This window comes from Taeniopygia guttata, chromosome 1A (genome assembly GCF_048771995.1).
Source record: "Taeniopygia guttata chromosome 1A, bTaeGut7.mat, whole genome shotgun sequence".
Classification (NCBI taxonomy): domain Eukaryota; kingdom Metazoa; phylum Chordata; class Aves; order Passeriformes; family Estrildidae; genus Taeniopygia; species Taeniopygia guttata.
Window position 1 is genome coordinate 6425250 of NC_133025.1, and position 26337 is coordinate 6451586.

The 26337-nt window shown below is 42.7% G+C and overlaps 1 protein-coding gene across 3 annotated transcripts in view; it reads left to right on the forward strand.

Moving 5' to 3' along the window:
• CAMK1D (calcium/calmodulin dependent protein kinase ID) overlaps positions 1-26337 on the forward strand; it is a 205678-nt gene that overhangs the window by 99901 nt on the left and 79440 nt on the right. For all 3 annotated transcript variants that reach the window (XM_012568832.5, XM_012568833.5, XM_002192005.7), the window contains exon 3: positions 23823-23897. In XM_012568832.5, coding sequence (XP_012424286.4) covers positions 23823-23897 — 75 coding nt within the window. The remainder of the gene's footprint in view (positions 1-23822; positions 23898-26337) is intronic.

Below are 26337 nucleotides of genomic sequence, written 5' to 3' on the forward strand. Positions count from 1 at the left end.
AAAAGTATCTGCACAGGACAGTGATCTGGATCCCACTGAAATCCCCTATCTAGAGAACATTAGAAGACCTCATGGATTTTATTAGTCAGCTATATAATTTCCTGTGTCATGAATATGCCTACAGCATCCATGTGGGAGATGACTGTTCTCTGGTCATAGGTAACCCATCACAGTTCTCCCAGTCCTGAACAACAAACCAAGAAATGTCAGTCCTGAGAGGGAGCACACAGCTCAGTGCTGATCTGGGCCTTGAACCATCTTGGAAACCTCTTTAAGACTCTCTTGTGAAAAAGCAACAGGCCTTTTTTAAGGAAAAAACAGTACCCAAACTGCCCAAAAGTTCAGGCTCATTTTGAACTGCACTTTGTGTTTCAGCACCTTTAAACTCTGTGTTTGATTCTGGAAGGAGGAAGTTACTCACCTGATCTGACCCACTGCAGCAAGTGGGCTGTCTCATTTCATCTGTTCATGCTATGTAGATCTCAATAACTGGATTTGACTCATGGTTAGAAAGGTAGCCAGGCTTCGTGGGAGTCTCCTGCTTCTACCCTAGAACTGCAAAAGCATCTCATATACTCCTTCCAAAAAAATACTCTATTATTCTCATTTGCCTGGGAACTTGTCAGGGTTTAACTTCTATTTGCTTGTGGATGTATTCCTCAATATATTTCTCAATAGTATATTAAATATATTATATATATTTTTATATATATATCAATAATCTCATGTTTCTTTAATATTCTGCCTATATAGGTCCTTGTCTTGTGGAATCTCTGTTTTTACTATGCAGAATTGAGTGCAGGGTTCTCCTTTATAGACACCCTTGGGTACTTGGAGAATATTTTGGACATTCCTCATGCATACTCTGTAACTGGAAGTGTTCCTATGGCATACAGTGAGTTACAGAGAGCATGGCAGGAGAAAAAAAAGCATTTTTAGAGTGGGATAATCCTGAAAAGAGGGCTTGATTTGGCAATAATTCCTGGTGATAATCCAGATTTTGTCTTCATTTATTAAATCCATTTATTCCACTTGTAGTTTCGGTTAACTGAGGAGTAGATTTTAGGCACACACTGATGTTGTGTGGGTGAGACACAGCAGGAAGACGTAGCCAAGGACATGAAATATATGGAAATGGGGCAAAAGGAGGGGTTTTGGTGGAGGAATCAGTGCTCTGATTGCTATGGGTGATTTGTGTCTTGTTTTTTGGAAAATGAAAGAGCAAAAGCCCAAGAGCATATTCTGGAAATGGCTTTATAATAATGGTTTTCAGCCATTTGAATAGGCAGGTACTTAATTTTTTCCAGTAGCAGAGCCAGCTCCTCCACAGCAATTTAATTTGAAACTCCTGAATGATGGATTTACTTTTTTTTGTTATCCTTTACAGACCCTGTGAATCCCACAGATTCCCTAGGGTCTGCATGCCCCTGGGTGGAAACCACCATGCTGAAGTGTGAAGGAATGAAAAAAAAAACCCAAAATAGAATAGCAGGAGAATGCAGAAGCCAACTGTGGCGTATTAAAGCACCTCCATAGGAGTACCATTGTGAAAGAGTTAGTACTGAATATGTTTTTTCAGGAAATCCCTATATATTGACTTTTCTTTTCAAGTAAGTACTTGAGCTCACATAACTTTTAATTGTCACAGGAGTCTCAGCCAGTCCTTGCCTGTTCCTGGGCTGTGGCCACTCTACAAGGGAGAAGATGGTGTTAAGGGATTTAGTGCCACTGAGAGTGTTGATATCTGTGGTTTTGTGCTTGGTCCTGGCCATGGTTTCCCTTCTCCAAAGTGGAGGAAGAAGCTCAGAAAATATTTATTTTCTGAGCCTATTCCAGACTAAACTTTTCATTTGAGGGTCTTGAAAGACCATCTCTTCTCTGAGACTTCTCCTGAAGCCCCACGTGCTTCAGGGTTGGTTGGGTGATGGCATAGCCACACTGAAATAACATTTTTGAAGAAAAATAATAACCATTACTGAGTTATATAAATATCAGCACTTGGCACTGTTGTACAAAGCCAAATGTATTGCTGGGAGAAAGCAGTGAATTAAAAACTGCTTTGCAGTGCTCTGCTCCTCCTTGTATTAAAAATAAAGTGGAACATTGTGAGCAGTTGGTCTTGCTGTTTTGTAAACAATTTTCCTCACAGTTTCTCCTTTTTGCTTTCGATAATGGTGAGGAATTGTACTGCTGATCAAAGAAGCTGCATCGACTCTGCTGAGGTGGGACCAGAAGCTTTTCCATAGCTCTGCTAATAGGAGTTATTGACCTGTAACAGACCCAAAATGCTCCTTGCTTGGGATCATTACAGTTGTGGTAATCCCCCCTTCCCTTGGAGGCACAACACTCACACATCACTCTAAACAGAAAATATATTTAAGCATGACACAGGGCTGCGTGGATGCTTTTGAGATTGAGTAATCCAGAAGAAAGTAGAAATGGAGAAGGGATGGAGCAAGATGAGAAGATTCAAGAAAGCACTTTTCTCCAACTTGGATGCTGAAGATGTTCCCAAACAGTTAATTCCTGCTGCATATTTTTGCACTTCTCACTTAAAATAGAAAAAAAAATCTGAAAGTGATCACAAATGCCAAGGATTTGAACGGGAACTGTGAACCCCCTTGCAAACTTAGAGCTTGTTCAAATTTGCCTTTAGTATTTCATAGACAGAAGAGTTTTGCAGGTAGGCTCTAAAAGCTATAAACAGCCAAGTAAAAGGTATGTGCCAGATCATCCTTGCACTCAAGGAAGCCATTTCCAAATGTTGTCAGAGGTGCATCCATATGAGTTTGAGACTCATGGCAGAAGTAAGGCTGTGGTTATGGCTGAAGAAAGATTTGCACAAGAGCTTGAACCTCCCCAGTGTCTGTTGCCTGAGTCAAAACAAATTCGAACAGGGATGAATGAGCCCTCAGGCTGCAGAACAGTGGGGCCTCAGGTGTTTGTACCACCAGCTAACCCAGGTCTGTTTTACCACATGTGCATGATGCAGGGACGGCAAATCTTCTGCTTGACTGAGCTCCTCCTGTCCCCTGCTCTGCAGGGAGATGCCCATGAGGATTTGTGTCGATCCGAGGCAGCGAGGTTTGTGTGTGAGGCACGGTGTGCTCCATGTATTGCAAAATAGATTTGTCTGTAAATGGTGATGACCTTTACTGTGGTTCGGTCTGCTTGAAAAGAAAGCCCTGAGGAGACATCCTCCAGCAGGAGACAACACTGTGATTTCTGTAATCTGCGTGTGGTATTTCTGACTTAGGAAAGGCTAAGCCATTTCCTAGCTGTCTCTGCCCACCAGTTACCTTAACACCTTCTTGCCCAGTCTCTGGCTGGCAATTCTTCTCTAACCCAGATTATTTCAGTGGGATTGGTTGTGTTATCCCACAAAGAACTGCAGTATTTTTGCATGCCTTTGTTGGATTTAACGGTGTTCCTTGCACAACTGATTTGTCTGCTCTAAACAGAAAAGCCACATGCAAGCTGTCCCTGGAAGTGTTCAAAAACCATAAAAATATAGCACTTGAGGACATGGTTTAGTGGTGAACGTGGCTGATGGTTGGATTTGGTGATCCTAAAGGTCTTTCCCATAATGATTCTATGATTCTGTGAAACGATGGGCACTGTGGTATGGACCATATTCTAAACCCATTTGTGAGTGCATTTCTAGCCTCAAAGGAGTATCTTTAAGCATCATAGTTCATAGCTATCTCTCACCATGGTATCCTGGCACTGTGTTTACAACACTGCAAACAATGAAGTACAAAAAATCCTTCTCTGCCAGTGAAGAGGTGGAAGCGTTTTACTAATGTCTGTGAGAAAAGCATCGATGAAGAAACAGATCTTTTAGCTAATCTGATGGTGGCAACAACATGGGTATTGCTAGGGATTGTGGTGGTGATTGAGCGCCCACCCTGGACTAATATCCTTTAATAGTAATTCCTATAGAAAAAAAACATTACTTTGCCCAAACACATACTCTGTGTCCCCCTGCTCACTTGCAGAAAGTTCTTCCAGAGTGCTGAGTGAGTTGTTGAGATACCCTTTGTCTCTTCTCCTTGTACCTGCCAAACCTTTTGTGACTGACTGCAGTTGCTGAAATAACTGTCTGGTCGAAAGGCAGCTGCTCCTTGGGATAGGATAAGCTTAACTTAGTGTATGAATACCTTTGATTAATACTAAAACCTGTTCTTGGATGCCCTCGAGAGCAGGGGACCAGCACAGGCTGAAATGCTGTGGTGAGATGCAGCACACGGATGTTGGATCGACCCATGATGAGAATGAAACCAGGCACTGAGCCCAGTTTCTTGTGAGCTCTTTACTCAGATGGGCAAGGCAAATTATGCTCACCTGGAGTCAAGGTGGGGACACCAAGTCTTTTTGTTTCCTTCCTGGGAACTTGAAATGGTCCTACCTTGCTCAAGACATCACTGCAGTAGGATTCCTGCCCTCAAATGGTTAAATGCTGATGCTTGTCTGAGTTATTCCCTGCTTCTTGGGAATGTGTTAAGCACTAAATGATGCATGAGCACCTTGGAGGGAGGTGTTACATTCTGTATGAAACTGTACACAGAATATTTATTTTCCACTGATGATTTTATTCTGGTTCCAGGATAACTTGACATGCTAAGCAGGCCCTGAAGCAAGGCAGTAATTTGCGTTCCTCTAAACAAACACGTCCTCTAATTACTGTTTTAAAGGTGGTATCACATAGGAAGAAGCAATAGAAAATAATTTTATAGGGTGGGACACATGTTAAACTGGCATTGGCATGAGAAAAATGTCCTGAAATTGTAACAACTTGTCTTTATACTTGGCATGCTGCTTTGCTTGCCTTGAATTTAGTAAGACCTTGGGTGTGATATTTCCTAGGAAAGATACTCATCTCAGGAATCAGTGTCTGCCCAATTTGCAAAAACAGTGTTTTGCTCATCAGTTGGCCTCTGCTTTATGATTTTTGCTTTTATTATTTCCTTTTTCCCATGCATATTTTAGCAGGTGAGCACTTGTAATGTCAGCTGGGGTTTGAACAGGGCTCTCCTGTCAAGGTAAAGACAGGAGACACTACAGCCTAAATTGGAACAGCCCATCTCTGCAGGCAGGATTGGAACACTCCCCTGACAGTCACACATGAGGTACAGAGGGAGTTCCAGATCAGGCAGTCATTAGAGTTTTATCTTGAGGGATGTGCAATCAAGACAAGCCAAAATCTCTTTGTAATTTAGATTGCAGTCAGTTTTAATTATGAAGCCAAACTTCTAATCCTCTATCCTTCCACTGGTCACAGCATCCAAAATTTAATTGGTCTCAAAGATGACATATTTATTTTCAAATAGGCTGTTTTGATTTCTGCAGTGTGAGATGGAAGTGGAGCCAGTCTGCTTTCAGTGGCAGACCATTAGATAAGATGGCAATTGCTAAACACTTGTGTGTGTTCTGAATCTGCCCTCCCCTACCTTTACCGTGCCGCCAGTAGTGGTGCTGAGTGAGATACAGGCCCTGGGCAACAGCGTTCTCTGCTCTTCTCTGTGAGGATAGTAATAACAGCAGCTTCAATTTGACCTCACTTTTTCACTCCATGTGTTGACTAGTTGAGTTAGAAGATCTCCCATTCAGTGTGTTTGAGATTGTGATTATAATTACTCTGAATTATTTATTAAATGTCTCTTAAGAATTTCCGAAATGCTCTTTATGCATTAATTTTTTTTTTTTAATCTGAAACAATTTAGTCAAAAGTTGGCTATATAATTAAATGAAATTTCCTTCTAGTTATCTAGATTAAGGCTGTTTTCCTTCTATTTGTATGGATCTTTTCAGTCACTTCTGTTATTCATTTTGTGTACATAAACCCCTCCTCCTCACATTCCAATAGGAAAACAACCTGTCTGGAGAAAGCTACCATTAGACAGCATCCCAACATGCAAGATCTCCACAGTCCATACTAATGACAGAGAGAATAAAGATTTCACTCGAAGTCCATGATTTGTTCTTCCATGTTTTAACAAAACGTGGAATATTACCGCTGACTGCAGCCACAACATCCTGGCAACACATCCAGGAATGGACCAAACGTAGCAACACTTGAGGTACCAACCTGGACAGACACCCAGCAAAGAGCACAAGAATGTAAAGAGCAGAGAAGTTGTGAAAAAAAAAAAGCCATTTTCAGCTATATTGCACTGTATGGATCAGTACAGATCGTCACCAGAAACCTTTTAACATTTCAGAAAACAAACACTTGTTTAAACCATTTCCTTCCATTAGAATTCAGTCAGAGGCTTTTTTGTTCAGGGCTTTCCAAGCTGATTATTTATTCTTCATCTGAAAATATTTTGGTTTCCTCAGAGGAAACTGCAGCATGCTTTGGCGAGCAGTAGCTTGAGTTTGCACAGTACAAGACTGCTGCAATAATGGCAATAAATGGTGACTTTCACAAATGCTCTTTCCCTTTCCTAAGTGGGATTGCTTGTGAGAGGGCAGGAATTGTGTGCAGGCAGAGCTGTTGTTTGTATGAATGTCATGCCCAGCTGAGTTTACATATTTGATATGATCCTGCCTGACTCCAAGGAGATAAATTAAATTAAGTTCTCAGAAGGGAAGTAATTAGACCATGAAACAATGGCAAAGATAAGGCACTATGGGAGAAAATGTCCTCGAATAAACAAGGAGTAGAGGGAGCTCTTAGTGGAGAAATACACATTTCTTCAGCTCTCAGTAGTTTGGCAAAGCTAAGATTTCTCAAAATTAAAAGCAGTACCAAAGGGGCTGCTACAGATCTGATACCCCTGGTTTTGGGGTGAGAATGGGATAGGTGGGGAATGGTGCTGTGAAGAAATCTCCATCAGAAGCAGGTGCTGGGAGGAAGGTTTTCAGGGTGGGTGGGCTCCAGGTTTCAGCCTGTTCTCTTGTTTGTCATAGAGCTATTGAGAAATAAGTAGAGTTTTCCACACTTAGTGTCTACAGGAAAAAAAAAAAAAAAAAAAAAAAAAAAAAAAAAAAAAAAAAAAAAAAGCTGAGAGGTGCCAGAAGTGGAAGACCATTTGTGTGAAGGTGTCAGGAAAAAACAAGGAATATGCATGCTGGAGCTATGGGGCAAGAGGGTTTGGCCTACAGCCTTCAGCCCAGAGAGAGGTGGGAGAAGTGGAAGAACTGTTTGGCAAAATGTGCTGGTTGTTGACATAAATTTATTTCTTCTAAAGTAGAGTAGATTCCCAGGCCTGAAATCTGCCTTTGTGGTCACTGAGACAACAGATTTTTTATTATTTTTGCTGACCTTTAGTTAAACAAATAATAAATGCTACCACAAGGAAGTACCATATCACCTTCCTTTTAAATGATCTTAGAATACTTTGTTTCAAGAATTGGGCTCTAAAAATCTTCCTAGTTGCAGTAGTTTTGCATTTGCTTTTTTTTTTTTTTTTTTTTTTAACTTCACTAAGGTTATTTCTGAAATAAAATCTAACTGGATATAACCAACAATTAGATTGAGCAGCTTGCAAACAGTGACAATGGGATTCTTAAATTTTTATTTTTTTTTTATGTGGATCAGTCAGAAGACCTGGAATCTTATGATTATGAGAAATAAAGGCATATTTTCTGTTAAAATGTCTTTAAATAGTTGTTGTACCATCTTATCAGGTTTATGTGAGCAATTGATCCCTACAAAGGAAGATATTGCTTGGTTTTTCATTGGATGAAAGATGGTATCACCATTGGCACTACACATGGGAGGGATCTTCTTTATCTAACAGTGTACTTAATCATACTGAATCCTTAGAAATTACTTTAAATATGCTTTAGTATTAAAAAATGCATTGATATTGTAAAATGTGTAACAGTCCCCATTTCAAGGGCATTCACCTGGACATCATGGGTTTCTGTGATAGAAATCCGTAAGTATTTGACCAAAAAGTCAGGCTGTGAGATTTCTTGAGATGGGAGCAGATGATCCTGCTGAGGGACAGGGAAATAAACCTTTCTTCATCAGTTCTGGACCATGATTTGAAGCTCAGTGAGTAAAATGGCCTCTTGATTTCAGCTGCTGGCCTCACTCCCTGCTGTGGATGGACATTTCATCTTTAACACCACTCAGCCTGTTTATAAAAGGATGAAAAGTAAATCCTGTTTGGAATAGATGATTAATGTAGTCAAGGGACTGCCATGAGAAGAGAGGGTGTGCACAAATCTGTCTTGTTTCACACTGCAAACCATCACCACAATGTCTGAGTAATGCACCAACTGGATGAGGGATTGCCAGTTTCTGGCAAATTCAACAGAAGCGTTAATCACTTTGCTTTTGGGGTTATAAAACACAGGTCACACACATACCTGCTTGAAGTTTGGTAGCTAATTTTAGATTTCTCTGTTTGAAAGTCCTTTCTAGTATTTTTGTGGGTAACCTGGGCAAACAAGGAGATGTCTTAGTCCTGAAAGAGGTTAGCATTATTTGATGGAGAGTTGTGTTCTAGCTTTCTTCTGACCATCTTTAGAAATGCTTTTCATAGCTGACATCCTCAGCAGACATGCATCCAGATGAAATCTAGAACTAGGAAGGATCTTGCACAGAGGGTGGATTCATCCTGGGAGGCAGCTGACAGTAATTCCAGAAGACAGATCCCTTCCCCAGGGTTTCTGCAAGATGGGGAGGTTTTCAAAAGGAGCTGTGCTCTTGGTCTGCTGGGTCAGCACATCCTCAGGTTGCTCTGTTCCCAGTTGGCAAATGCCTCTCAGTGGGTGCTGAGAGAGGTCTCAGTCCCTTCTCAGGCTGAGGACCCTTCCCTGGGTGAATTTTTCCACTTTCAAGGGCCACTTTTACTTTAATCTACTGAAAGTTGAGTTCCTTTGGGCTATTAGGCATTTTTGTTCTTCCTCCGAAGAGGACAGTTATTTTGGCAAAAAAAAAAAAAAAAGAGATGGAAGTTGTTTATCTGCAGAGCTCTTTGGCCAAGTACCACCTTCAAATTGTAGAATTGTTATTTGGAAGGAAAAGGAAACCCTGAGAGCCAGGTTAGGATTGCCTTCATGGGTTCCAAGGCCTGAGGAAATGATCTGCAGAGTGAGCTGAGAGCAGCCCTCCAGAAAGTCAGAACATCGGATGGAATATGCACAGAAATGGGCAAAGGAAGTGCTGGAGCTCCTGTCCCACTCTGGAGCTGAGAGATCTACCTCTGGGCACTTCATCAGCAGCTCCTGCTTGTGGTTGTGCCCTCCCTTCCTTTTGAGACTCCTGGCAGCTCACAGGTGCCATTAACTCGCTGGCTCTGCTGCTGCCACCAGGCTACAGAGCCTCCTGGTCAGAGGGCTTTTCACCCCTTCCTAGGGACAGTGGCCCCAGGAGTGCAGGATTCAAGGGTCAGGAGGAGCAATAGATAAGATGAGAATAGGCTAAGAAGGTCCTTAAAACCACTCATGAAAGTACCATGTCCAGAGAATAGGCAGTGAATAGTGCATAGATGTGGCCAGTCAAAAACACAGACCGGGAGATGTGCTCTGCAGCAGTGTGAGGGAATGAAAAAAGCCAGAGAGGAAGAGATTGCAGAGTAACTGAAACTGCAGGTTTGTGACTCTTCCCTTCTCTTTATTTTCTTCCTGATTGCTCTCCTGAGCAGGGTCTCACATAGAGCACAAATGGAGACACAGGTCTTTGTAAACTGTGACCTGCTGTCACCACACAGCGTGCCTGGTGCAAGCAGCAGCCACAGAGATGGCTTGTGTATGTGAGACAGCTGGCACAGGGAGGAAAAGAGCTTTCCACCTTCAGGTGGGCTTCTGACAAAGAGTAAATGGATGATGGGGGGGAAAGAAGCTCAAGGCAGAGGAGAAAATAAGCCACAGCAACAAAACCAGAAATGCAGACAAAGCAGGAGACACTGAGTAACAATTAGGCTAATGTGAGATTAAGTGTTCTAACTGTTCACACTGTGTGATTAAGTACTGTGAGATGTGATAACTCTTGTTATCTACTCAGGAGTGTGTTTGTCTGTCAAAAGCAAAATGACATTTTAGAAACAGAGGCTCACCTGCCCCACCTGTATCTGGTATGGAGTTTGCAAAGCGTAGCTCAACAGTCTGTTAATCCAAATGTTAACAGTGAATTGTGTCTGAGCTGAGCACATGTGTGACTGATGCAATATGAACTGCTCAGATTTTGTACATTGGATTTCAACCAGTGTGACTTGCCTGGTATTACATGCCTGGTTTGAGGCCACTGAAACCTGCCTGCCCCTTGGGGAGTCTGCTTGACTCATTCATTATGGTGTCACCAGGACCAGCTCAGAGCTCTGACACCACCATTGTGTGGACCAGCTCAGGTGTGAGTAAAGACATGAGGTTTGATTATTTTATCCTCTAAATATCTGCAGCTGCGTATCCTTGGAGTAAGAATTGACACTTTCCTGCCCATTCCAAATGACTGCTTCCACTCGGTTATAGCTTTCAGAAAGACAAAAAAGGTGTCAGAGGGACACTCCTTGGTGTCTGGTGTCTCTGAAGATTTCTGGCTGGTTTTTTGCCAGTAAGTTTGCACCTCTCACTGTGCCCATTAGTTGGCATGAAGCCACACACGGAAGCCCAAATGTATTTTGGGCATATGGATTAATGTTTATTTTCCCCTAAACATTTCCAGAATATTTTTACCAGTGTTTGCTGGTAGCTGGTGCCAGCCTGAGCATGTTTCCAAGCTAATTCCAGCCCCCTTGGAAATCCTCAAAACTTCTTAAACAAAGTCCATTGGCTTTGCAAACTGCAGCTTTTGTTCCTAGGTCAAAGGTGGATTTTTTTTAAAGTGTGTAAACAGCATTTCCAGTCATACTTCAGAGCTATGTGAGTGGGGAGAAATGTTCATTTTTCTGTTTGCTTGGTTTGAAGTTCATGATTTCATAATGAAAAATGGCTGAAGTTAGAAGGTTAATGGAAACTCAGAGCCACAGCATTAGCTCAGCAGGTAGCTTCCTCCCTCTTATTGTCCTATTGAGAGAACACAAATGCCCTCCTGGCTGGAGGAAATAATTATTTGCATCAAATTTGTTGTTATTTTAAAATCCCACCAGAACACAGAGTAACCTGATAATGCAGTAATTCACAAGTTGAAGTATAACTAGATGGATAGAGCAGTACAACAGGGCAAAAAGTCTAGGACAGGATGCTGGTTGGTACTCTGATGCAGTTTGGATTTGAACTTCAAGGGTCACTGTGCAGGAGAGTGTGACACATAAGACACATAATTGATAAGGACCTGGGCAATTCTAGGCTTTAAGCTAAAGCACAAATTAGGAATTGTATAGGAACATCTGTGCCTGCATTTGTGTTGCATTTGGAATTGAGACATTCTGTAAATTTTATTCCAAATCCAGCTCTTGAGAAATCACCAGATCACAGATGATAAGACCCATGAGAATGTGTACATTCATCTAGAAGTGAACTTCTAACCTCATCAGTTTGTGATGCTAATCACATCACCAACTACTTTCCCAGCATTTTCTATTTGTTGTGCTCAGCATCTCTGAAGCACTGATACACTTGCAATTTGTGACAAGGCATTGGATTTATTGATGCCACATAAAGCTGAGGTAGTGATAAAAAAGAAAAGGCTGATGACTGTTTCATGATGTATCATAAATGACTGCATCACTCCAATTAAGCAGACAATAGGTAGGAGTGAATCCTATAAAATCACACCCATTATTTTGTAACTCCTTTTTTATTTATTTATTTTTATTTTTATTTTTATTTTATTTTTTTTTGGGAGAAGCCAGGCATTTAATCACCTCAAAGGCTGAGCTGGACAGTACCTTCTCCCCACACACATGCTCCACCCAGATCAAAACTGTGAAACAAAGTGTACTTGGTGTCCTAGGGGTCCTCCAGCATCTTCCTGACAAGCTCTATTGGCAGATGCTCTTTAAGCAGGATACAGCTTTCATTTATTAATTCAGCTTTATTCATGGGGAGCAACACAGCTTTTAGCACAGCAGAGAAGGGGATGTTACCAGAATGCCCTGTGTCCATCAACAGCAAGGCTGCATTTAGTACCATTTATTTTAGCCTTCATCTAATAGCTACCTTTCATTCTAAATACCTTGAATTAATTGGATGTATTGCTTAGGAAAAAATGAGTCACCACGTGTGACTTGTATGTGTGACTTGGCTGCATAAAATATTAGAAATCTATAGAACTGTAATTTATAAGCCAGTTGGTTAGAAAACATTTTCTTGAATGCCATGAAGCAACCCACTTTTTCATACTGATTTCTTCTTAATGGCATGAATGAAAACAAGGAATTGGCAAAGAGAAATTTTGCTATCAATGTCCTTTGAAGTACATTTATTAATTCCTGCTTTCAAAGTATTTTTATTCCCATTTTTGCTTCATGATGACTTGCAAAAAGTCAGTGGGCAGTGGTAAAACCTAGCTAAGAATAATGGAAAAATAACCACATGTCATTGCAATATTGCTCTTTAGCCCTACTGTTCCCACAGCTAGACATGCATTTATTTTACATGAAGGATTTGCTGTCTTTTAACACTAATTTCTGCTTATGACATTAATATTGTGCTTGTTGCTGTCTGAAATATTGGTGTTGTTAACCTCCAAGCTCTGTTGCAGGACAGTGCCACAGTGACATATTTTAAAAACATAAATTCTTTCTGCAGTGGTTATTAGGGATTCAAAACTCTGTAAAGATTCCAATCTTCCAGCCCTTCAGAGCCTATATCACCCTTGAAAATCTTTTAGATATGTATTTTTAATATATTTAGCTGTCTGAAGACACCCAGGAGGAAGTTTGAAAGCACTTTGATGCTTAGTTACTGTAGGAAGTTACTTGCATCATATGGTACCTAATAATCTATAGAAGTCTGGTCCTTGGCTACTGAGTGAGTGTTTTTTAAAATTATACTTACATGCCATAAGAAAAGAGGGAACTGCAACTTATAGTCTGCTTTTCTGGGCAAGTGGCTGCAAGTACAGAGCTGGTTCCTGGTTTAAACTCCTCTGTTACCTCTCCAAAGGCACTCTGGGGATGTTTGTGAATCCAGGTTTCTCTCTCCTAAAAATAGAAATCTATACATAGGGTCCCTGTGCTCCACACTGATACATGTAGCAGGAATAAATGAACTTCACTATTTAATTTTTAATTAGAACCCATTTATGATATCCTTTGTAAAACTGGGGAGATTAAGCTTCTCAAACTTATTCTCACCTGGTTAAAAACCAATTAGCTATTATACATAAGCAAAATGCGTCCTTATTAACATAGATTTCTGCTAATTATATTGTTCTGGTTAAATGATTTTCCTGCCACTTGATGTATTGAGTTCAAGTCTACTTTGGACTTTATAGTGATGCTGCCAAGATGTGAATCCAGCCAAGTGAGGCCTCCAGCAGTCTTGCCTGATTAAAGATTCCAAGATTTGGCCCAGCTGAATTGTTCTATTATTAATTCTGCCCATTGCTGGAAGGATTTTTTCATATTCTCTCCCACTGCTTCTTTCCTGAAGACCACATGCAAAGTAATCCCAATAGCAGTGAAAGTGGACGATTTTTTTTTTTTTTGTCCCTAGGATCTGGGAAGATTGGAAATAAACCAGGCTTGAAGATCAGTGGCCTTCACTCTGGTTTTGAAATGGCAGGCTCAGTTATGGAGCTGGAGCCGTGTTCCCTCTGTCATTTACCAGCTCTGCAGTGGAGCTGTGCTGGCACTTCCAGGGGTCCCACTGCTTTCACACAAGTGTCAGGAGAAGTGGATCTGACTTTCAGTTTGGCTTTCCACGCTCTGTGATTGAGGACAGTAACTCATAATGAGCATGGAGTGGCAGGGTCTGTCCTCTGAGATCAATCCCCCGCTCTGCAGAGCTCCCCCACTTACTCTTTAAAGGTGCAGGGTGTTTGTGACTCACCCAAGGGCTATTGGCACTTCCCACAGGCAACTGGGGGAGCAGTCTTCTGTGTAGGAGTGTCCTAATAGAGGGATGATGAAATGTGGAAACCTGCCTAGCCTCTTACTTATCCTTCTGTCTCAATAAATAGAATAAATTGGCTTCCCAGTAGCCTGGTGGGAAGGAGGGCGTTTTCTGACAGGTTGCTGCTGCTGAGTTTGTCATGTGGCTTGTCCCAGCAGACTGAGTACTTGAGTCAGAGCCACTGCCTGGATGCCAGCAGGATTGCCCAGGAGCCCCAGGAGAGCTGTTCTCCAGCATCCCAGGAGAACATCCAGGAGCTTCCCTGCTCCCTGCACAGGTGGCCTGGCCAGCCAGGGGGGCAGGGTGCAGGCAAGCACCGCTCGTGCACAGTGGCCCCAGTGACACCAAGACCTGACCAAAACCCAAATTCACACCTGCTAGGGGAGGAAAAGTGATTATTACTGTAGCCCCTGCACACATAGGGTCTCTGACCCATTTTGGAGAGTGTTTGCAGGAGACACCTGGAGCTGGGCAAGTGTGGCACTGTTGGCTGCTGGCATGGCACTGAGGAGCTGTAATCTGCTTTAATTGTCACATGCACACCCAGTCTGATGAGGCTCAATCAAAGCTTGTGATTTTCTAGGCTGCCCAGCAACAATCAGCAGAGATGAGCATGCAGAGGACAACTCAGCTTCGTTGAGGGACAAGAAATTCATGTTCAGGGTGTCATTTGTGCTTGGTTGCTCGTTTTCTTTTCTGCTTCTCTTGTGGAGGAAATGTGGTTTTGAGGCATAAACCTCTTTGGATGTGACTGTAGAGCATAGCCCAGCTTCCTGCTGTGAGAAAGTGTCTTTTTGGTTACATCAGTGTTTTCTGAGTACATAAACCATCTCTGCCTTTGTGCTGTTACTTGTCCTGGAGCAGTTCAGCTCGGCCTCTCCCATATATATTAGCTTCTAGGGTAACCCAACAGATGAAGATGCTGTAAAAGTCACAGCTGGGAGTCCCAGCTCTGTCACATCTGGGTGACAGCTACATTTGGTCCCCATATGGTGGAATGAAATACCTGGCTTTGTTATATCTTTCGACTGTGTGCTTGTCTGAATAGGCATTTTTCCATGCTCCTGTGTAACTTACCTGTGCAGGTGGGTGGGTGTTACAGCATTCACCCTTCATTAGTATGTATTCAAACCAGTGGAGGAGATAACAGCAGACAACAGCACCCCTGTGTCTGTGTCAAATGGGTATTTCACGGGTGGCAAGGCTTTCTTTTCAGAGGTGGAGTGTCTCTGCCAGGTTTCAGCTAGAACTGAGAGGATGTGTACACCCTGCACTCAGCTGAGAGCCAGGAGGCCACACAGTGTCACACCAGTTATTCAGCTCTTCATTCACTGGAAACTAATAAGATCTTCTCATTTTGTGAGGCAATGTACAAGGATAGTTGCTCTGACTGCAGCCAGATCACGCTCCCAAGAGTGTCAGTCTTCCTGTTTTTCATGGGTTTTGCAAGCAGAGCGTGCTTTTCATGTTTGTGAAACACCTCCAGAGCAGCCCACCTCAGCCCAGGAGTGCTCACCTTTAACTGCACGTGGCTCCTCAGTCTCCCAGGCAAGGGAGTGGGAATCATCCCTAATTACTGGCTGCACATGGAAATCCAGTCCTCCACACTGCAAAAACAGGGCTGCTGCCAAGAACTAAAGCATGGTACACTGTTTTTGTCTGTGAGATAAACCCTTGCAGACACTGCTTTTATAGTTTTCACCTTTAATGATTAATTAATCATTAATATTTGTTTTGATGTGTTTCACACTAAACAGCCTGGAGGCTTCTACTCAAGCTTTGCAAGCCTTTTTGATTGCTGCCAGTTGGGATCCACCAATTGGAAACTCATTCTCATGGTTTGGTCTGCTTCTTGTGGAAGTCAGGGATATTCCTGAAATGGCACTGACACGGGGATATTGCTGTTGCCTTGAATGGGCTGCCAGATGTGCAGGAATACAAGCATTCCAGAAGGTTTTTTTGGACCTAGTCTTCACACTATAGTTGCAAGTTTTAGTAATAGAAGACCCAGACCTTGAATTTCTTTCCCTTGAGTGGCTGCTGAGCAGCATTCACCTGAAAATTCTTGAGACGAGTAAGCACAAGGTCAGCACCTTGTGTGTGATCCAGGAATCACTCATGGTTATCCTCTACATACCTAAATTAATTTGCTATGTTCATGGGGGGGTATAAAGTTCCACCAGTGCCTGGTGAAAACCTATGAATCTGTGCTGAAAATGTTCAGCTTTTGTCTGAGCTCTCCTGTGACCTCACTAGGAAGTATAACTTGAGATAGGGCAGGGATCAGAAATGTCAGGGTGTTGTGGATAGGCTTTGTCACAGCCAGTTAGTGCTACAGCTGAATAACTACAGAGCTCAGGTTTCCACCTGTGGAATGTCTCCAGATTGACTTTATCACTGCAAAATCTCATGAGAACATTTTATGCACATGATACATCAGGCTGGGATTTGCTATAGAAGACATGCAGTGCTAGGGAAGAATGACCATGGAAATGGATGGAAATAGTTCTGGGTCATCACTCCTGAGTAACAGGAGGTTATAGAGATGATGGGTAGGATCTGGAAAATGAAATGGAGAGAGGTCAAGTTGTATAATCAGGAGACAATCCTGCTAGGACACTGGATCAGGAGAAATCCCATCCTGGCCCACTGCTTTGCATACAGAATATTACATGCCTAATTGAAGTGTTAAAGTGAGAAAAAACTAAACTGGAAACCATGCTAATTTCAGAATCATCACTATCTTCTAAGGTTAATAGAAGTAGGTCTTTTGGTGGGCATGTCTCTTCTGAATTTTGACTGGTCCTACTTCTTTCAGACACCTACCCTGAGCCACTTGCTACTTGCTACCAACACTGGAGCTTTTTGTCACCATTTCCTCTTCAGTCATAGCTGAGGAAAGGTTATGAAGTGGCTCATCCCTCCATGTTTACCTTTCTGTACCACCTTCTAGGGCATCCAGGGTCTTTCTCTTCTATCTGGTTTCCCAAAGCAGACCAGATTAACCTGACAGAAGCATAGAGATCTTAAAAATATTAGTGAAGACATTAATTTCCTTGCTGTGTTGTGAGCAGTCTGTGTTTTGAAGCCCCCATGTGAGCCCAAAGTTCAACTCCTTGTCCTTCCAGCCACAGAGATTTAACTAATTTGGCCAGGCAGTCAGCATATGGACACTGAACCATCTGGCTTTGAGCTGGAATTAGCTGTCCCTTGCCCAATTGTTAGATCAAGCAAGGCAAGATGTGAATGTGGGTGGGAACAAAAGGTATCACAATGGTAGGAGATCACAGGAGGTCAAAAAACACTGTCTGGTATGGGGACAGCACAATTTCTAAGTTACAGCTCATAAAAATGAGTTCTGTTTTGTTTTTAATGCAAGAGAATATTCAGTACTGAATTCAATAATCCTCTTCCAGCTCTTTCCAATAGGCAAATTAGGGATATAACTTCAAAAAACAGCTGCAATGTAAGTGTAGTGGGAGAGAAAAAACAGATGTTTTGGATTTGCAGACTCTGTAGAGCCACCTTTGCTGAGCAATTGACATCTGCCTGGTTTTGTTCTGCCCTGTGTCTGAGCTGAGGCTTCTCTAAGTTTTGCATTATTTGCATGTGTGTTTCTGAGTGAGAGAGGGGGAGACTGCTGCCCTGAGATGGTGGGGACCAAAGCCACAGAAGCTGTCACCACTGCTGGACCACATTCTTGTTGGCTGTGGTGGGAGGACATTGTGGGGGATATGAAGTAGGAGAAATTAATATCAGGGTCATTAAACCTTCCACCTTTCTTCTAAAGCTGTCTCCAGGGGTGCCCATTTCAGGGAAGGTGGTTGACTTGGTGCCATCTGGTAGCCTCTCACAATTTGGACCCTTGAAAATCAACCAGCCATGTATGAGTGAGGCAGCACACTGTCCTCCCTCCTTTCATACCCCAAACATCAGCAGTAGTGTGGCCAGCAGGAGCAGGGCAGTGCTGTCCCTCTGTACTCTGCCCTGGTGAGGCTGCACCTCCGATCCCGGTGTCAGTTTTGGGGCCCTCATTTAGGAATGGCACTGAGGTAAGGCAGTGCAAGTCCCACACACAGCATCAGTATTGGAATGGTTTCTGGGAGCAGGAATGGTGGGCAGAGCTCTGCTGCAGCCAGCCAGCCATTTCCAGGACAGCCACCAATCTCCTTCCCCATACCAGCCCCTGCCATCTCACTCGGCCCTGCTCCCTTCTTGGCAGAATTGCCACTTTCTCCTTGAGATCAGGCTGGCTTGTTCCCATGCACCCTCACATCTTCTGAGCCATCATGAAGATTTTTTGGTAGTTTTCTTTCAAGTGGAAAGCAATCTGATCTGATCACTCCCTGTGAACCTGTGTGAGACTATCCTACTATCTGTTGAAATTATTGACTCATTTCAAACAAATGAGACAGCTGAGCAGGGGTAAGTTTGCAGTGCCCTCCACTGCAGAAACTGTGATTTAAATACTTCCCTTGGCCAGCTGGAGAACTCATCAACCCTCATGCTGCTGGCAAAACTCTCTCTGGGGTACGTGTGGGAATAACAGAACATTGATTCTCCAAGACATTTGGTTACTCAAAGCCACAAATCCTTGCAGACTCACGCTTTGTTAGTTCTGGCTTTTGCAAAATTATTCCTGCTTTCTTGTGGCATTTTACCCGTGACACGTGCTTCTCGTGGAGGTGCAACATTAAATGTCACGTCTTGCAAATGTAACACTGACTTGGAAAGAGTTGTTGAGGGGGGGACCTGCCCTACTTAAGCATCTCTCGTGTTTGCCCAAGGTTTTTGTATGGTGTTCTTCTAACTGATCCTGGTTTTTGGTGTTAAATATGATAGATATTAATGTAAGTGATTCTATCGTGGTTTGTAGCTGGGGTGTTTCACGTGCTCTCCTGGCAGATCAGCAGCCAAAGCAACAGCAAAATCTGGGTTATCTGCTTTTATCTATGCAGAGTGCAGCCCTTCTAATTAATGATCCATGACAGCACATAGCAGGTTTAATGCCAGCTCTTTGGCCTCTGGGATGGTCAGGAGCCAGCAGAGATGTACAGAAAGCTCAGCCATTAAAGGATTTGGTTTCCCTTATTGTACATCAACTTCCAAATTTTAATCCCCTTCTTCTTAAAAGCAATCTCCTGCCAAAGCCCATGGAATATATTGATTTTTAGATACTTCTTTGGCAAACACTGAAGTGAGTACTGTCCATTAGAGCTAGATCTGGACCTATGGGGGCTTGTGCACTTCTAGTGGAAGCGAGTAGAACATGGTGTCTCAGTGGCAAGGGAGGATTTTAGCATCACTGGGGTGCCATGCCATGCCATCACCACTCCAGTGCTGCAGCACAGCCCATTTGGTGTGATGGATACTGGTGAGCAGAGCTAAATGTCACTCCTGGTCATGTCAGGTCTTGTCTCAAGGATGTGTTTCAGCCCCTCTGGAGGTGGGAGTTTCTGTTTTTAGCAGCAGCAGTTGGAGATAAATGACAATTCCCCTATCAATGCTCTCATGCAATGCCTCCACAGGAAGCAAAGGAGGCCAGTGTGTGTTTGGACTCTGCTGCAGATCAAGCACTCTTTTGTCAGCCCTTGTTTGCACAGCTGCCATGCCCAGAAAACTCACTTGAAGTCCTTGGTTGCCCAGTTCAATTTGCTCCTTTAAATCTTGGCTGACTGTATGTTAAAATATTGCTCGATCACAACATTGCCTTCATTCATTTGTATCATTGACCCCTGTGTAAAAGCACATGGCAGAATCATAGGCTGAAAGTCTGCAGGGGAAGCTTGATAATTTTGCATGGTTGCATTGAGCCCCAAGGTTTGTGTCTGCCTGAGGCACAGCATCCAACCCAGAGCTGCTCTGAACAGGGGAAATCCATCCTTTCTTTTCATAGTTTCATAGTTTCTTTTTTATACAAAATTTTCAATGTTTCTTACCAGGTTTAATCCCTCTTCATGTTTTTTTTTTGTTTGTTTGGTTTTTTTTTTGTATACTTAAATTCCCTTGATTCTCACTCCTAGATTTATCTTCCTCTTCTTTTTCCCGTGGATTGCAGCATCACATGAGAATTGTAGGGTGAAAAGTCCTGAATCTAAAAAATAATTAGCCTCTCTTTATTTGTATTTTTAATTCTAGATAACTTCTTTCTGTATAAAGGCCTCAGAATATTCCTGAAATTGAACAAAGCAGTGGAGGCTGGAGGAGGCACCTGCCCTTTGTGCCACAAATGGAGGGATTTTGGGGACACATCTGGATGTGGGAGATGCAAGCAGGACATGGGGTTTGCCAGGATGGGGGGGGGGGGGGGGGAGCATCAGGAAAAATAGCAAATGTGATGAATAGGAGGTTGAAAAAGTGGCAAGGGCAATTTTCCTTAGTTCATGCCAATTTGCATAATGGGATCTAATTTGCTTTAAGCAAGCCCGTGCTTTGATGTTCATTTTAAGGGCAACATTGTCACCCCAGCCCATGTCCATGTTCCCTGTGCTACAGCCCTAATATTGCACTATCGCGTACCCTAAAAGCATCAATGAGCTGCTTTGTGCAGAGTTAATCAGGCAGATTTATCTATTGCAGGGTGGGAGCCACATGTTGGGAAGGGAGGAGTCTGGAGAGGGAAGACAAAAGGAAGAAAAGGTCTGCAGATAAATAGAGTTAAGATTTTCTCGCTGAGGTAGAAAGGAGAAGGAATTGAAATAATATGGCCCCTTGATTAAGATATTACTCTGGGATTGAGGAATCTCGACCATTCTCACTTGTGATTACAGAAATACTTGTAGTTTTTCTGCACAATGGTTCCCCTTCTGTAAAATGAGAGCAGCACCTTTTAAAATAATAAATCCTGTCAGGTCTTGAGTAGATCAGACAGTCCAGTGAGTATTTCTGCAGGACTGCGTGCAGGCATTTGGAGGCTTAGCAGAATGAATCCTCTGAACCTTTGAGACTTGCTTGGTGCTCCTAGAAGGGGATGAAAGTGGAGTTAATTAACCCATCCCCAAATCCCTCCTGATCTGTGACCAGCAAGTATCTGCCACTTCACGGTGCTTTCCTTGGCTCTCAATGTACCCAAGCATCCCTGCAAACCAGAGTGAGTGTCTGCAGTTACTCACGTCTGGCACTGCTGATCTGCTTGCACAGGAGTGGGACACATTTGCTCCATCCCCACTGGGCTTTTGGGTACCAATGAAACATTGTGATGATACCACACCTGCTTGCCCAAGCCCCAGGGTGTTATTGAAATGAATATTGCTCATCCTTGAAGGATTAATTATTGTGTATCAGGGTTGTAAGTGATGCTCATGCTTTAAAAGGAAAAAAGGAGCACATGGATTTCTGTGTGAATTTCTGGAGTGAGTGGCAGAGGAGCTGCTGCTGGCAGCAGTGATCTCTGCTGGGAGCCCCATGGCTGCTCTGGTCCAGCTCCAGCAACACAACCACCAAATTTGTCTAAACTGTGGGCTTCACCCCAAGTAATCTCCATGTTGTTGATTTTTTAACTTTGAATTCCATTTTCCTTTTAGTAGCTTGTCATTTGAGAGTTCTTCTGAGTAGAGAAAAGCTGTGCAGGACAAGCTGCTTTATTTGCAGGTGTGTGATGTACACTTCCCGAGGGATATTAAACACTGCATAACACCACGACTGAGGTCTTGCTGGTCTTGGGGACACTGAGTCAAAGGGGAGAAAAATGCCTCGTCCCCTCTCATCATCCCTGGATGGGACTAAACCTTTTCTCTCCCTTCTCTGTAGAACTGAGCAGGTTTGTCTGCCCTCCCTCCAGAGCACAGGGCGTGGAACCCACTTGGTTTGCAAATCAGGGAGGAGAGAGGCTCTTGCAGCAGCCCCAGTGCTCAGCCTTGCATCTCTGAGAGCTCTTGGGTGACCAGGTGTGTGATGGTGAGGCTGCTCTGGGGAACCTCTGAGGTCTTCCAAAATTAGAAATGCAAAGCAGTAGTGTGTACATGGTGAAAACCATACCTCAGACTAAACTGAAGGCTTCAAACACTACGGCAGATTGATTGTGTTAAATAACATCATCATGATGGCAGGAGGAGCACAAAGGATCATGTCAATGTGTGTGGTGCATGGAGGAAAATGGATAAATAAATATAATAGTTTTCATTTAAAATCACTAATTGCTTGAAATGTCTTTTCTAACACACCTTCAACTAAACTAAACAAGGCAAACCTGCCCTTGTCCTAACTAACCCTTAAAGGAACCAGGCATTAGACCTGCCCAACAACATTAATGCTTCCAAACATTTGCTGAGTAAGCCAAGTGCGTGGTCTATTGGTTTCCTGTTGCAAATACTAAGAATTTAATCTGTGATGCAATCTACCTGGAAATTTTGCTAAAGTACCACGGGATTTTCCAGCCATTTAGGTAGAGTGAAGAGCCAAGTCATGTGTTGGTTTCTCTAACATCCTGCAGTGTATTACATTTGAGTTTGCTTATTGTTGACATTAAATTTCCTGTGTGTGAAAGTCCTTGCATGAACACAGCTTTTGATGACTGATTATGGGCATAAATTCAGGTCAGTCATAATATTTCCAGTGAATTCGGAGGAAATTGAATTAGTCTCCATGTTTGTGGGAAAGATCCTGCTGGGCACAATGGACCTTCTGCTCCCCACGTCATCACACAGGTGTTAGGACACTTGTGACCATAGAGGATAAGGTCCTGACACATGATTAAACATCTTAATTAAGCTACTTGAACCTAAAAACATGTAGAGTTTTGCATTTGCTGACAATGCATGTTTACTTTCCTTCTGAACGTACCCATCTGTTGCTTAATGAGTGGCCTCTTAGAATTTTCCATCTTTCTCTTGCTCTTAAAATATTGTTTGGAACTGGTGTAATTAATGTTCTGCCCCGGGCTTGCACTGGGGTAGTCTCTGCAGGATCTGCACAAGTTAATATATCCTTTGCAAATTATTTGTAAACATTTAAGGAACAAACCCATAGAGGCCTTGCTGAAGTAGCTAATTAGATGTGTGCTTGTAGAGATGATTTTTCTCTTTAGAGTTAGTGTTTTGGCAAGCAGCTTGGTGGGAATGGTGGGGATGTAAAAAAGCCATGAGGACTCTTGGAGCTGGTGTATACAGTGCTTAATGATGCTGCAGGGAAATTCAGGCATCAAGACCAGGCTTAACATCAGAGCAGCAGGAATTTGGTGGGAAGGGGAGTGTGGGGCTGTCATATGGCTGCTGATTCCCTGTGCCAGCTTCTTCAGAGGGTAAGATCCCTGCCTTCTCCCTGCCAGCCTGCACCCTGCCTCTCTCACTGCCTTGCACCCTGCAGCAAAGCTCTCCTGAGAATTCAGCCTCCAACCAACCATCTTCATTCATATAGGAACTGTGTACCTCTAGTGCCTCAGATACTTAACTATTACACATTTTAGCTTCAGAGATGATTGAAAGATTTTTTTTCTGAATAATAACTGTATTCTGGGCTGTGAAGCACTTTGGACTGTTTACTTTTGTTGAAAGGGCCCTAAAACTACAAGGATCATCTGCTTCCTATCTCTCTGCCTTGGGTAGGGACATCTTCCACTAGACTAGGTTGCTCAAAGCCCTGTCCAGCCTGGCTTTGAACACTTCCAGGGATGAGGCATCTGCAACTTCCTCGGGTAACTTGTGCCACTGCCTCACCACCCTCACAGTAAAGAACTTTTTCCTAGTATCTAATCCAAATCTACCCTCTTTCAGTTTTTAGCGTTCTATCACTATACATCCTTACAAAAAGTTTTTGATATTGAATAAAACACTGACAAGTATTATAGTACTAAAAAGTGCTCTATGTTTTGCAGTCATGTGAAAACAAATGAAAATCACTATTTCACCCTATCTTATCTTGTATTTTTTCAGGATCAAGCATGAAAATATAGTTGCTCTGGAAGACATCTATGAGAGTCCGAACCATTTGTATTTGGTCATGCAGTTGTAAGTACTGAACCTAATGAAGTCTTTATATCAAAGTTGCCAGCTCTTCTTGCTCTGATTTTGTTCTTTAACCCGAAAAAATGGGATATGTAAGAGATATTTTTCTCATGTGCTACAGACTGCAAAATCCCTGGAGGGTGGTCAAAACCGGATCTCTAGTTGTGATGTGCTGTGTTGTTGTAAAACTGGGAATTAAATTATTTTGTGACTAGTCTCACCCAAATCAAACCAGAGTGGTTTTGTGAGATTGCATCAATAAAAAGAGCAGAACATACAGGGCAGGGGAATGAATTACAGCTGAGAAGAGCCAGATGTGCCATAGGGAAGCCTGGAGCATCTGACAGAGGCAGCTCTGGGGTTAAATACCTCAGGGGAAGCCCTTGGGGACAGTGCTGGTCCCTTGTCTGTTGGTAAGGCCCAGGCATGCTGATGTCCTCCGAAGCTGTTGTGCTGGCATTGTGGGGAGAATAACATCCTGTAAATTCTTAGTGTGTTTTTGTAGCCCTACATTTCAGTTCAGAGTGCTGCAAAAGGACTTGCACAGCAACATTGGTATTGTGCAAATTCCAACAAGCCAGCTGGATTGTGGGAAGTACCAATTTTGTGATAAGTTGATTCACAAATCCTTAGTTTTGTTTAATCTCTTTAGAAAAATAAATAGATATTATTCCTACTTATTCTTAGCTTGTTTAATATAGTGTAACCATGACTTTTATAAAATCCTTGCATCCAGATATTTGGGTTATCTGAAATGTAGTTCTGTAATGAGGGATGACACTGATTATATCTTGGTATAAATTTTTACTTGCTCACTATTCAACACTTACAAGAGAATTCTCCTTTTTGTTATAGCTGTGCTTGTAAACCCAGCCAGTTAATTTTCCAAAGGCCAAGCATTTAACTGTTCCAGGGGGACACAGGTTCACTGCTGCCCAGTGGGGTGAGATGCCCAGCTGAAGCCACAGCCAGAGCCTGTTTGGGGTGGCAGCTCCCAGCCCCAGCAAAGAGCTATGTCTTGTGTTACAAGATACTGAATGTAGGGAATCATCTTTCTGCACTTTTTTGGGAAAGTGCTGTGTTATCTTAAGGTGGAGAGGACAAGAACCCTTCAGGTTACTCAGGTACTCACCCTGAATACTCAGAATACTCAGGTTACTCCAAACCAGGTGTTCACCCTCATCTCTTTGGATGTGACATGAAGGATGGTGCAACCTCTGCACTGCTTTTGAGTTTCCATCAATATTTAGGCTTGGAATAAATTGGTATCAAGAGTTGGGTGGCAACACTGCAAAGTCCAGGAGGCTCAAAATCCATTTTGCTTGCCTCCTTTCACGGATTCCTGTTTGGGAGGAGGCATGTATGGATAATCTCTTGTTTCCAAGGTAACACCAACTTGTTGCTACAATGGCTGTGAACCATTGCACAGCCTGAAGTATCTTATCTTTTTGTTTATATTTCTGCCCTGATTATTATTAGATTCCCTGTGGATTTTTCAGCTTCTCATTGTTGTGTATTTCTCCTAAACAATTTCTCCTAATTTTGCATGCCTTTAAAACTTGAGTTCTGTGAAGCAGAAGGGGTTCTGATCAAGCAGCTTTGAGAAAGCCACATTTAGACTGCAAAAAAAAGAGAAGGGGTAAAATCAGGGCCACTCAAAGATCAGTATCATGAACACAACAAATCTCAAATCCATGTGTGCTTTTCCCTGGGTCATTGCTTGCTAAGTGGTCTCTAGCTAATACTTCCCAAGGATTATTTTGTGGTGTGGACAGTGTTTTCATTACCAAACTTTAGAGCACTCCTTGCTATGTTGTGGAAAATTCACATTATAGCCCCTGAGCATCTCGCAGCACCTCTGTGGGAGAAGGTTTCTGAAGGAAGACCAAGCCTCCCTGTTTATGTTTGTCCTTGAGTACATCTCCTTTTACATGAAAGCCATGCTTGTTAGCAGACCAGCTTGAAGGATAAATATCACACCTCATTTATTCTGTCAAAGATATGGGCAAGTAAAGGTCTCAGTGTCTGTGCTGGAGTTGGAAAGAAGGGAGGTTAAGAGGCAGCTGTCCATGTCTACTTGACACTTAATTTGTTCCTGCCAGTCCCCCCTGGGAACACTTCCCAGGATTACATAGTTGTTGGTGAATCTGCCCTGTGTGTTTCCCAGTATGTCTGTGGGGAAATAAGATCTCTGGCTTTGGTTTCACCACCTTGTTTTCAAATATATTGTATACAAACCATCACAGAACTGTTCAAACTGACACAGTCCTCTTAGTGCAAGGTAGACCTAAAGTCCAGGTTGAAGATTGCTGGCTTCCACAACTCAGAATTTCATGTGCTGTCTGCAGGGCTTATACTGTTCCTTATAAAGAGCTGGGCTATTTTTTCTTTATTTATTTTCCCAAAATGCAATCCCAACATATCCTTGTGTTCCTAAGTTTGG